General features: G+C 38.1%; 1 protein-coding gene across 2 annotated transcripts in view; it reads right to left on the bottom strand.

The window, feature by feature from the left end:
* The window catches only part of LOC149024460 (D-lactate dehydrogenase [cytochrome], mitochondrial-like), a 103,692-nt gene extending 94,200 nt beyond the window's left edge, over window positions 1-9,492 (bottom strand). For both annotated transcript variants that reach the window (XM_089144690.1, XM_089144691.1), the window contains exons 1-4: window positions 9,136-9,492; window positions 8,800-8,902; window positions 8,531-8,631; window positions 1,095-1,143 (exon numbers count right to left, since the gene is read on the bottom strand). In XM_089144690.1, the coding sequence (XP_089000816.1) occupies window positions 1,095-1,143; window positions 8,531-8,631; window positions 8,800-8,902; window positions 9,136-9,398 (516 nt within the window). In that variant the 5' untranslated portion in view covers window positions 9,399-9,492. The remainder of the gene's footprint in view (window positions 1-1,094; window positions 1,144-8,530; window positions 8,632-8,799; window positions 8,903-9,135) is intronic.
* Window positions 9,493-12,725: the final 3,233 nt, after the last annotated feature.

Raw genomic sequence — 12,725 nt, 5'->3', positions numbered from 1 at the left:
TTAGGGTGGAAGTGGTGACGCAAATGAATTTTGACAGGATACATGGTTTAAAGAAGCACCATATGGACAAACTTAGCACAAAGGAAAAAAGGATATTGAGATGGATGAGTAGCAAAACAAGGAAGAATAAAGTAAGGATTTATCGTATTAGAGCTAGTTAGGGAGCAGATATGATAAATTATTAAAAAGTCATTTGAGGCAGCATGGTCATGTTCAACTGAGGCCTTTGGGTGCCTCAGTAGAGGTGTGATTTCCATTGAAGGAACTCAAAGAATCAAAGGCAGACCTAAATTGACCTTAGCAGAAGTGGTCAAGAGAGACATGCATGCTTAGGCCTTGTATCAAGTGTTACCTCAAACAGAGCTGATTGGAGGCAAGGATCCATGTGGCCAATCCCAATTAGTTGGATAAAGCTGAGTTGTTGTCCATAATTTGAAAAAGCAACTGCTTGGGAGCTTCATCAGAGACAAGCTTTTGATAGAAGTATTGGAACCAATAAGTGGTTCTCCGTGATAAACGGCCTTAACATGGATGTTGATTTATGCTTCTCATGCAAATCAATGCACATGATTCAATTTTTCCAGAGGTGTTGTTTTCCAAAATTCTCCTTGCAAGTCCTGAACATTAGATTAATTGTATGCATAAATTGTCAGAATTGGGGTGCTTTTCCCATTCATTCTCTTCTGTTTACCAAAACTCATGGGGCAAAAAATGCATTCTCCATACAAAACTTTTAGTGAACCCGACTTTTTTGAACCTGGGACTAGCAGATTATAATCTGGCTTGAGACATAACTTTGCATCATGTATAACTTGCTTATATTGGATTCTTAAACAAGAAACATTGCACACCATTTTATATACATGAAGAATGTCACTGTCTTAATTTACTAACATTTATTGAAATTCTCCCTTTGGAATAGAACACTAACAAAAATGAGAGGGAGCTGCCAGGGGGTAGGCGACCCACTTTCAATAGTGCACTCAAAAAGGAAAATCAGAAATTTCAAAGAAAAGTGAATACTTGCAAAATTCAAAATGATAAAACACATAAGAAGAATCTGCAGCTTCCATAGAAAAACAAAAAGATCTCACCTTATGTTTGTTACAAGATCTAACAACCTTAGAGACTTCATCTTCAGACCTATATGCTCAAATAATGAATTAGTGTTACTCTCAAGAAAAATCTTTTCCCAAAGGCAAAGAGAAATATTCATCAACAAAAATAAAATATGCAAGATTATTTCATCAGCTACTATTGTTTCCATGAAGAACTCACATAAACATGGGAAAAAAAATATTAGGTAAAATCACTATATGAAGCAAGATTTTACTTAAAATCTACTCTATTACATGAAAGAAAGCCTTTGAGACTGATACCTAAATTATCAATTCTCTACATCTTTGATTACTCAAAAAATGGAAGCTAGAAATTTTCAGGCTAAGGGATAATGAATTGATTGAAAGTGAGAAAGTAAAGAGTGTCTTGACATTCAAGGTGTTAGAAGAGTATTCTTGAGATAGCTTGTGCTGGGCCTGCTGGCAACCATTCAAGATCCTCAAGATCCAAATGGGTCTCCCCGAGATCCTCGAGATTCCAAGGGATCTCCTCGGTTCCTTTCTGGCTCTTTTTTTCCCAGTAATTTAGCCTTACACAAAGCTGCCTTGTATTCTACTTAAAAGCAATATAATTCAGCCTCTCTTCTGGCTGCTTCTCTTATTCTTCTCCTCCTCCTCTCTTCCTCTTTTTGTCTGTAATTCTTGCTATTTGATTGACATGGTTTCAGATCCATCTTGATATTGGTTAATCTCTAAATCAGTTCTTTGCTTTTCAGCCTCCTTTTGATTCCCTTTCTTTTTCTAATGTAGCCAAGGTCTCCATTTACCTCCTAGAAGGCACGACTTAAGCAAAAGGGGTGATTTTTCACCCCCGGATCCTTGTCTGTGATTTATAAGTATAGGTATGTGCATGATAATGTAGATCTGCTCTCAACAATTAAAGCAGACTGTTCATGGTTTCTTCGATGATGCCGATTGACAGATGATGTTACGGATCTGAGGAGGAGATCGACTATGGTGGTTGTTTGACTTATCAGTAGTTTCAGGTATATTCAGTGACCGGAATTTTTCAGATCTACTTCTGATTTTTCTGGTAACGTTTCTGACCACATCTTGAAGTATTATTTCTTTTCTAATTAATGGGTGATGAGGAAAAGAATTCTGTTGTAATGGAGGTTGCATCCTCCTCTTCTATGAGAATTACTAACAAGAAATTCAATGGAGTTAGTAATAATCAGTAGTAAAGACTGTAAAACTTAACGCTCATTTCTAATGTTTCTGATCAGTGACCACATCTTGAATTTTTCTGGAAACGTTTCTGACCACATCTTGAAGTATTATTTCTTTTCTAACATATAATGGGTGATGAGGAAAAGAATTCTGTTGTGACGGAGGTTGCATCCTCCTCTTCCACAAGAATTACTGACAAGAAACTTGGAGTTAGTAATCATCAGTAGTAGAGTAAGACTGTAAAACTTACATTCATTGGAAGGGATCAGCAGGCCCACATAACAGATTCATCTAAGAGTGATTCTACATGGATTACTCTTGATGCCATATTCTAGGATAGATGCTAAATTCTATGGAGAATCATGTAGCTGATTTGGTGACTCAAATTGATACAGTAAAAAAGTTCTGGGATTATTTAGAAGTTTTATAATCTAGGCATAATAACTAAGCCCAAAGCTACGAGCTGTCTCAACAATTTTACAGCTGAGAGAGAGAGCAATCCATTACTTAGTAATTTTCTGATTTACGCGTACATATGAAGATTTGGGCGTCTTGCTGCCCCTTACATCTGATGTAAAAAAGATGCAACAGCAAAGAGAGCAATTGGCGATGATGGATTTTCTTTGTGGGCTAGGACCGGAATATTACTCAGTTCGATCTCAAATCTTGGGAGGAGAAAATATTGCATCCCTCGTCAATACTTTTGCTTGTGTTTTCCATGTTGCACGAGAAAATTCTAAGCATACACCAACCATGACTTGAGATCTCAGTCTTGACCCAAACGTTGGCCAGCCAAAAATCCGAGATCTATAAAGAATATCTTGCTTAATTTGGGTGAACTCGTCTGGCTCGGTGGGTTTTAGGACTCAAGTTGGGTTGAAATTTGGTATAGTCTATTTTAGGCCTTTTAAACACAGTGGTGGCCTTTGATCTATGAAGAAACAACTACATATATGAGTTCCAACTCGACCCTAACTTTGAAACTGAAATGCTGAAGGAAGGAGCATGCAAACTCAAAAAAGATAAAATACACCACCATTATTTAATATAAATGAAAACATACGTTTAAAGTGAAATGATACATCAAACACGTTCAATCGTTCACAATTCCACCTTATGACATTACAATGTCGGTGTATCATATAAGTTACACCACAAGAGTACAAGAGTGAATTGAAATCAATGACTAAGTCATTATGGAGTCTTAACGTATATTACAATCATTTTCAAAACATAAGTATTTCTCATCATTTTTCTAATTTTAATCTCTTCCTCAATATATTTTTTAATTTTAAAAATTTTAAAAACAAATTAATAACCGAAAAATGTATTTTGTACCATGAAAATGTAGCTCAGCGAAGATATTCAACATACATTTAATCCACACTCAAACACCTAATGTAGAACATATTATTTGAAAGAAAAAAATGATATTGGGGAAGAAAACTCACCTTTACTGAAGAATGAACTCACCTTCATTGAATAATGGCTTGATGATTCTAGGGTTTAGGGTTTACTCCAAGATCCTCTCCTTGTGAACCAACAATCAAATAACTAATCATTGGAAAGCCTGCTTCAATTATTATAACCCACAGTAGTATTTAGAGGATTGTGAGGAATGGGATTGTGAGATATTAGAGTTTTAACAAGGATGAGTTAATTTGAGAAGCTAACAAAGGACTAAATTCAGACCTAGGGAAGGGCTAGAGTCTTGTGGCAAAGGGGAGAGAGGTTGGGAAGCTTGTGGTTGGGTCTTGGGAAGGTTTAGGGAGGAATGGAATAAGAATAGGGGCTGTTTAAGGTTCTTGGATGATTCTTCATTCTTGAACTTCTTTTCTTGCCTTTCTTGATATTTCTTGAAATTCTTGCTTTCCTTTTCTCTCATTTCTTTTCTTTCTTTTCTTTCTTTTCTTTCTTTTCTTTTCTTTCTTTTCTTTTCTTTTGTTTCCAGAAATTCTGCACTTGTGTTCTTGGCTGCCGCAAGTTAAAGAAGTGGAAAAGGAGGAGGAAAGGGGAGGGGAATTGGGCTGCGAAGGGGGCTAGGGTTGTGCTTACTTGTTAGGAAGGACTCTTGACCGAGATTGAGTTGAGAAGGCCGACGCATGCATGAAGGAGATGAAGAACAATGATGAAAATGCAGAGAACTTTCTTTAATCCCTCAACCCAATTCGTGGGCTAGCTTCCCACGACTCCAAGTCTCTGAAAATTTATTAATCTTCAACTGATTTGTTTACAAGGAGGTGGGGGCATTAAATAGCCTTACACTTAAGCGAAACAGACTTGGACTCAACCTATAAAACTTAATTGGACAAATAGGGGATCCACTTTGGATTAGGATTCCTTTTACAACTCAATAACTTAAATAACAAACTAAAAAGGAATCTTGAAGATCAAAACAACTTATGAAATTAATAAACAATTATCCAGAAGGAATCTTAATATAAAATTTGATTCCAACTGGGACTCCAACTCTGACCAGGACTCTAACCAAAAATTCAATTGAAAAACAAAAAATAGATATGGACTAATAAAAATATCAGGAAAACTACTGGACCTTTTTGTGCTCAAAGGAGGAAGGGAGAAGATCAAAATACCCTACTGAGGTTTGGGCAGCCCTTTGGTGCGCCACTGGGCTGAACCTTGGGTCCACTTTTTCTGGTTCATTGAGGGGCTGGGACTGGTTACATCACCGCTTCAAAATCACTTAATGACTACTTGTTGTAGATAAGCTAAGTGTTGATGCAGTGTAGCCGTGTAGGGGAACATCCAGCAGTTTTCCAACAAAAAAACCCAGTCCCAAAAGAATAGCAAGCAGGGGTTGAAAGGAGCCAAGATGAGATGAGATATCTCATCTCAACTAGACAAAAGGGGGTATAAAAAGGGTTAACGCTAGCCAAGATTGTCCTAATCGAACCAAGATCTTGGCCAAATTGGAGTTCTCAAGGTTTCACAAGAGATCTTGACTCAGTATTTCAAAATATCAAGATCCCGACCGAGATCTCTCAAGACCTCAAACACCATAGACACTTCAGCCCTTTTATCACAGAATGGGAATAAGAAGTAAGAACACCAGCCATGAGAATAGTGGAGGATGTGGGGGTAATTTTGGCCGTGAAGGTGGTAGCGTGGTGGCCCAGAACAGGAAGATGTTAGAACCATCAACCAGCAGCAACCCATTGGACAGTTTACCAATTTCTGATGGTAAGGGAGCTACCCATGTATGTCATTATTAGGGAAATAGGTAAGCCAGGCCATATTCAGAAATTCTGTTACAAGTTACATGGGAGACCTAAGCAGCATTAGTATGCCAATTCCGTGACTAATACCGATTCTCCACCACAGTCTAAACCTTCTGAGGGGATGATGACATAAATGACAGAGGAGAACTTGCTCAGTACAATCAATTTCAGATTTCACAGTTCAGTCAGGTAATGTGACTGCTTGTCTACACAACTTCCCATCCCCAGATCATAGATTCCGGGGCCTGTGGTCATGTCTGGTTTACCAGGTATTTTCTCATTCTTGTCCCCATCTACTACAAGTGTTACATTAGCAGAAATTAAAGGCACTGGTGGAATGCAACCAAACCACACCTTGTCCCTGAAAGTTGCAGCTAGGATTTGTAGGCTTAGGGCTGAAGAAAAATAAATCTGAATCTAGTTATTTTCAAATTCATATTCAATTTCTAGGGTTTAGAATTATGGAAGTTAGGGTTTCTAAAGGGTGGCCAGGGCTAGGTGTAGATTGAGTGTAAGGGAAAGAAAGGGGTTGTGGTCCTAGAAAGGGAAGGGAATTGGTAGAAGGGATAGGAAGATGGGGGTAGGGTTATGGAGAAGAAGATGAAGTGCCGCAAGAGAGAAAGAAAAGGAGAATTGAAATGTGTGATGGGGTAGGGGCTGGGGGAAGGAAAAGAGGATGCCATAGGGAGGGGGAAGGGGTTTTGGAGTAGGTGCGATGGGGGACAAGAGACTAGGAAAGGTGAGGGAGGCTTGACACCTTGAAGAAGAATAACTGCATGAACAAAAACCACAAACCAGGCTGACGCAGGGTTCCTCCCTTGGAAGCCCACACTCTACTCGATACCTTATCCTTCAATCAAATTTTATTTCAGCAAAAACTGTCTTGGTTACATGTATAACTCTTTAACTCTAACCTACATTGAATGACTCATACTTACTCTCAACTTTGAAAACCAAAACAACGGACTTCTACTTTATTTAGGACTCCTACTCCACTAAACACAACAATATGAATAGGTCTAGACTCCTAGTAAAAGTTGGACAACAACTAAAGGAATCCTACTTTAAATATGACTCCTAAATAGCCTAGGAATCTTACTTAATAAGGACTGCTCTAAATAACAAAATAAAAATAGGACTAACTCCAAACAAAATTCTGCATTTAACAAGACAAACTTGGACTGGACTAGGGGTACAAAAGATGAACAAAATGCCCCAGTTGCATCACGTGAATCGAACAGAAAAAGGAGAAGGAGTCGAGAATGAGAAGGAAGAGAAGAACAAGAGAAAAGATTTGAGAGTTCTTACTCTTGATGTGAGAATCCTCGAGAGCTTTCTCTCTTTATCATAGGAAGATCACAATTTCAAAAAAGAAAAGATATAAAACCCATGATTGTGGACTCCAAACTGTCGTTCGGATCTTTACTCTAATTTCCCTTATTACCCTTATTACCCTTAATACTTAACCCTTATTACTTTTTCATAATATGGTATTTACTCTCTAAAACTCCCCCTCATGCTAGAGAACAAACATCAAACATTCTCAGCTTGTTACAAATATAATTCACTTTTTCAGCCTCGAAAGATTTGGTTAATAAGTCGGCCTATTTTTCTCTGGTTTGGACATGATGAGTGAAGATCAGTCCTTGCTGTAGTTTCTCACGAACAAAGTGACAATCTACTTCAATATGTTGTTCATTCATGTAAAACAGGAGTTGATGCTATATGAATGGCAGCTTGATTATGACACCAAAGAGACACAAGTGATTCGTGGTAAATACCAAATTCCCCCAAAATTGCTTAATCTACATCAACTCATAGGTGACAAGTGCTAAGACACGGTACTCTGATTCTGCACTAGAACAAGCAGCCATTGGCTGCTTATTAATCTTCCAAAACACAAGTTTTCCTCCAACAAAAGTACAGTAGCTTGTAGTCGACCTCCTTTTTATCAGTGAACAAGCCCAATCTGCAGCAGAAAATCCCTCAACTCTCCTATGACCATTATCTGGGTAAAGGAGCCCACGACTAGGAGCTCTCTTAAGATACCTCAATATATGCATGACGCATCCCAATGAATGGTTTCAGGACTAGACAGGAACTGATTCACAACACTAACTAGAAAAGCTATGTCAGATCAAGTTACAACCAAATAGTTTAGCTTTCCAACCAACCTTCGGTAGTTATGTGGATCTTCAAGAGCATCTCCTTCATTAGGCATGAGTTTATATTTGGATTAATTAGAGTATTCAAAGGCTTTGAACCAGGCATTTCAGTTTCAGATATCCGCCAAATCACCTTGGTACTCAAGGGAGTCCTCAAACACCATAATCACTATGATCATGTGATCTTGGCCAGCATGTGTAAGGGGGTGTTAATGTATATGTTTAACCTTACTTTAACAATTTGAGTTTTTAGGCTAACAATAGCAAATGGAACCTACTAGAGCTGTGTGCACAATGAAATTAGTTAATATAAAGCTCCTACCAAAACACAAAAAACAAAAAAACACTTTTCAGCAAAATGTGCTGAAACTTTGGTATTTTAGTCATGTCACTAGGACCCAGAAGACCTACCAAAACAAAACTTTGAACTATGATATAAATATTCAATAAATACATTTTCAAGCACCAATTACTTGATTACCTCAATCTTAAGCTCTGGGATATACTACATGATTGCCGATTAGTTTTTTCCGTTTACCTTCCTAGGAGGCATCGATATTTAGATTGATGATCAACCGTCCAAAGAATACCATTCACACAATCTTTTTAAAGAATCAAAAGAAAGAAAGAAAACTATTGCATTATAGAGCAAGAGGAGGAAGGGAAGAGAGGTAACGCACGCAGCAAAACAAATTCGTTTTTGTTTTAAATAAGCTGAATCATTTAATTGTTTGCACACACTAATAGAATCACCCAAAAGTATATCTCCAACGAGAAAATTGAAACACACGTGAAGTAATAATTTGAAAAGCTTGAAACCTGCGAAAAACAACCAGACCTTGGCAAAACAACAATGTCAGGAATATTTACAGCTTTGTGGAAACTGTTTTGTGGCTTCCCATGAAAGTATCTCTCATCATAATCTAGCGTCATATTTCCCTAAATATGTGAAGAAAATGTCAGCCTCTGACACAAAATCTTACAAAGTTTACCAATGTAACTAGAAAAAAACTTTTGAAGGAGGAATCTACAGACAATCACACGGCAGGTAAGACAACTGCTAAATACGATTGATAAAATAGAAATGCAAGGTTCAAGTTAAATTACTCCACAAATGGCCTTCAATTCGTCAATAAGCTCTGTCGAGTCATTCCTGCGAGGACCGTTAACAACAAGGTCTGTGCTACCTTTGCCCCCAACGGTGCCACCACTGAAATTTGAAAACCCAAACACCAATCAGCGGCTTGTCTGAGGAATTTAGTTCTTTAAATTTAAGACGATCAATCAAATGAAAACTAATAGAACAATCCGTTACTGATTGAAGTCAAAGGAGGAACGACAATTCAAGAGGGAAAAAATGATTATCTAATCACATGGAAAATCTAGATGAACAAAAGTGTCTCAAATAAGTAACAGAACAATTTGAGAGATTTAGATACGCACCGGTAATCATCGACCAAGGAGGCATCGCACATCGAAGGATTATTTCTCGAAATATCAAAGACAATAGATCCAGCAGACAAGGCGATAGCGAGAGGAACAATAGAGCTTGACCATGATGGCGCTGGTTTTGTCCCCTCGGAACACAAAGTTTCAGTGATGAACGTCCTCTGAGTGCGAAAATAGTTGAGGGATGAGCTCTGGATGATCCTGTATATGCTCTTTGAAGGGGAACTGAAACGAGAAAACCAAGACGAGAACGCCATTGTAGAAAAAAGTGAGAACAGCCTATGGAAGAGCGAGCTTCCACAATGCAGAAATACAAATCTTAGGATCAAATCCCGCCTTCGCCAGGTGGCAACGTCCGGTTTCTGGTTTTTTTTTTTTAAGTTCATCTGGACCCGCTTGCTCGCATCTTGATTATATCAGGAGCTTTGTCGACCAAGGTCCGACATGTCGGCCCGTGTCACCGTGAGGACATTTTGGCAGGGGAACCCCGTTTCCAAGGGTATTTCAGGTCATTTTGACCTGAAATTTGACGTGTAACTTAATTTGAAGTCAATAAACACATTGGGAGTGTTATTTTGACCTAAAACATCACCTAACCTAAAGTTTATAATTAGCACATGTCCGGCTATATGCAAGCAAAACTGGAAGTTTGGAAAATTCATATAAACTAATGTAAATATGCAAAAATAACACAAATACACAATTAGTAAATAGATGTACTAAAGTTTACAATTCATTATACAATTATGTTAAATATTGTTCATGCTTCACATATTGTTGTGGTCTGAGGGTTGCGCATGAGATACATGTGGAGCAACAAGTAAAGGTTCTGAAGGACTTGAGGTAAGTTAAACTAGACGAAACTCAGTTCCAAACAAAAAATATAATTTAAAAGGATGTTATACCACACAATAGATGGAGGTCTCACTTTTAAAATTGGATGTTGGGGTAATTGTATTTCAAATTCTACAAAACACAGTAATGAAATCGCAATACAATTAAAAGATGAAGATCCTTAGTCAATTCGGAGAGTTTGACATTACAATCAAACGAACTACCGATGAATGAGATTGAGTCACTCATTGAATGTTATCTTTAAGGTAATTGATGCACCCTACTACTAAGGGTTCTTCGCACCACCACCTCCAAGATAAAGTAACCTCCAACTATAAGATGAGATAGTTTTTCTAGTCCCTTCAAGGAACCAAAAGCTAAAGCACAACACTTAGACAAACTCAAAGGAATAAACTTTTAAAATCAGTAACAAATAATGCAAGTATAAGAAGTGTCTCTATTACACTCCACATGCAATGAAGGGTTGGGTTTATATAGGCCCAAACCACATTTTACATCCCTTGAAGTTCTGAAGGCAATGAATTGGGTCATTGAAGCATAATGACTCACCTCCTCACAAGAGGGAGAATCATTTCTCTACTAATAGATAATCAATGGGCTTGTCCCTTCTCCTCTAATGAAAATAAACCACATTGATCTAACATCCCCACTACTTGGAGAATTAACTCTCATATTCACATTTTTGTATGAACTAGATTTAATCCATTAAATAACCTTAACCCCACTTATGGTAATGGCCATGAATGGTCATGAAGTTGAAATGGGAATTGAAGGTCAATAGTTTGAGTAAATACAACCCTACAAGTAAGTCCACCTCATCACCGTGATCAATGTCGTGAAAAGCTTCATAACTAAGGTCATGAAGAGCCTCCTTTACTCAAGGATGCCTCATCACCACCCTTACCTCATGGGTCCCACACACTAACAAAATAATTAAAATAAAAAAATGCAAAAATTAATTTCAAAACTTATTATAGATTTTGATAAAAAAAAACCTAATGTTGGATAACCTAATACTTAGTGTGGAGCAAGGTTTTGTCCCCTCAGAACACAAAGTTACAGTGCTAACTCTCTTACCAAGTGGAGGTTCTGCTAACTCTCTTACCAAGTGGAGGCCCTTGATACAGATAACTTGCCTTACATCAATCCAAAAAACAGAAAATGGAGAAAACATAAATACATGAAAACAGAATATCTTATGTATTTATACGAATATTTCCCAGAAACAGTACTTGGAATCCGAATTTTGGGAGAGTTTGGTTGGGGGAGGACTTTAGGGAGAGTTTGGTGGGATCGGGCTCATCTCTCTATGGGGGAGCACTTTGAGTTTGGTTGGGGGCAGGACTTTGGGGAGAGTTTGGTGGAATCGGGATCATCTCTCCATCATACTCCCCAGCGGCTTTCCAACCACAAAAATGCAGTGGGGCCCACAGGTGAAATTCTGAGTTTTTTTCTTTCTTTCAAAAAAGTGTTTTTCATCGTGAGCCCCACCGTTTTTGTGGTCGGGAAGGCGTGGGGCTGATCCTGACTCAGTTTGGTGAAGGAGGGGCAGAGAAAGAGAATTAGTAACCATTATTTTTTTTATTAAAATCATTAGGTCGTAGATTCAAATTTGAAATTCTGCCTGGATGGGTTTAGAAAAAGGATTAGACTGGGAAAATTTTCTAGAATTAAAGTGAACATTGCACCAAGCAGAAAAATCATAACAAAAGCAACCATTATCTTTCCAATATACAGAAAATCAACTTCTGGGCTTGACTAACAGATCTCCTCGCATGATGTGATCCATCTGACTTCTGCAAATATGAAGCCAAATTCAAAATATATCCATTACAGAAAAATTTGCTACAATAGAGCTTGACCATGATGGTGCTCGTTTTGTCCCATCGGAACACAAAGTTTCAGTGATGTACGTCCTCTGAGTGCGAAAAATAGTTGAGGGATGATGAGCTCCGGATGATCCTGTAAATGTTCCTTGAAGAAGAACTGAAACGAGGAAGTTACCAAGATGGAAACGCCATGATAGAACCTCAGTCTGGTTTCCTTACAAAGAGTGATCAGTGAGATCTCAGTCTCAGTAGCCTTTGGAAGTGAGCTTCCGCGCATTGCAGAAGTACACTTCTCGCCTTCCCCAGGTGGCATTAATGTCCGGTTTCTGGTAGATGTCACGTCACTCGCAAGTCAATTTAGGTTGGCTTATGCGAGTCGGGATCAGCGACCTGATAGGGAGCACTTTGTACTTTCTGACACTTCCCGACCACAAAAAACAGTGAGGCCCATGGTAAAAAATACTTTTTGAAAAAAAAATTATGAAAACAAATTTCACTTGTGAGCCCCACTGTGTTTTTTGGTTGGGAAGCGGTCGGGCGGGGAGATGATCCAGATTCAGCTTATGCTGTGTTGGGAAGCGGTCGGCGGGGAGATGATCCGGATTCAGCTTATGCTGTGTTCGGTTCTACAATTTCTTGAAATTGGATTATGATTCCTAATTAAATAATGTTGGCCAAATTAATAGTAAATCAGTATAAATAATAACTATTAAGAGAATATATATCAATGATATCTAACATGAAAATGGAATACACCCAAATGGAATTTGAACGGGAAGTAATAGAATAAAGAGGAAAAACCATCGAGGCACGTTAGATGTTTTTCTTAAAATAGATTTGTCCCCTCCATTATGTGGCTGAGGATTCAATGGACCTCTGTCTCCCATGATACAATGACAA

This window comes from Hakea prostrata, chromosome 2 (assembly GCF_041222555.1).
Source record: "Hakea prostrata isolate BN-2017 chromosome 2, UWA_Hpros_2, whole genome shotgun sequence".
Lineage (NCBI taxonomy): Eukaryota > Viridiplantae > Streptophyta > Magnoliopsida > Proteales > Proteaceae > Hakea > Hakea prostrata.
The sequence above is the reverse complement of the archived record's forward strand: the minus strand, read 5'-3'. Positions and strand labels throughout refer to the sequence as shown.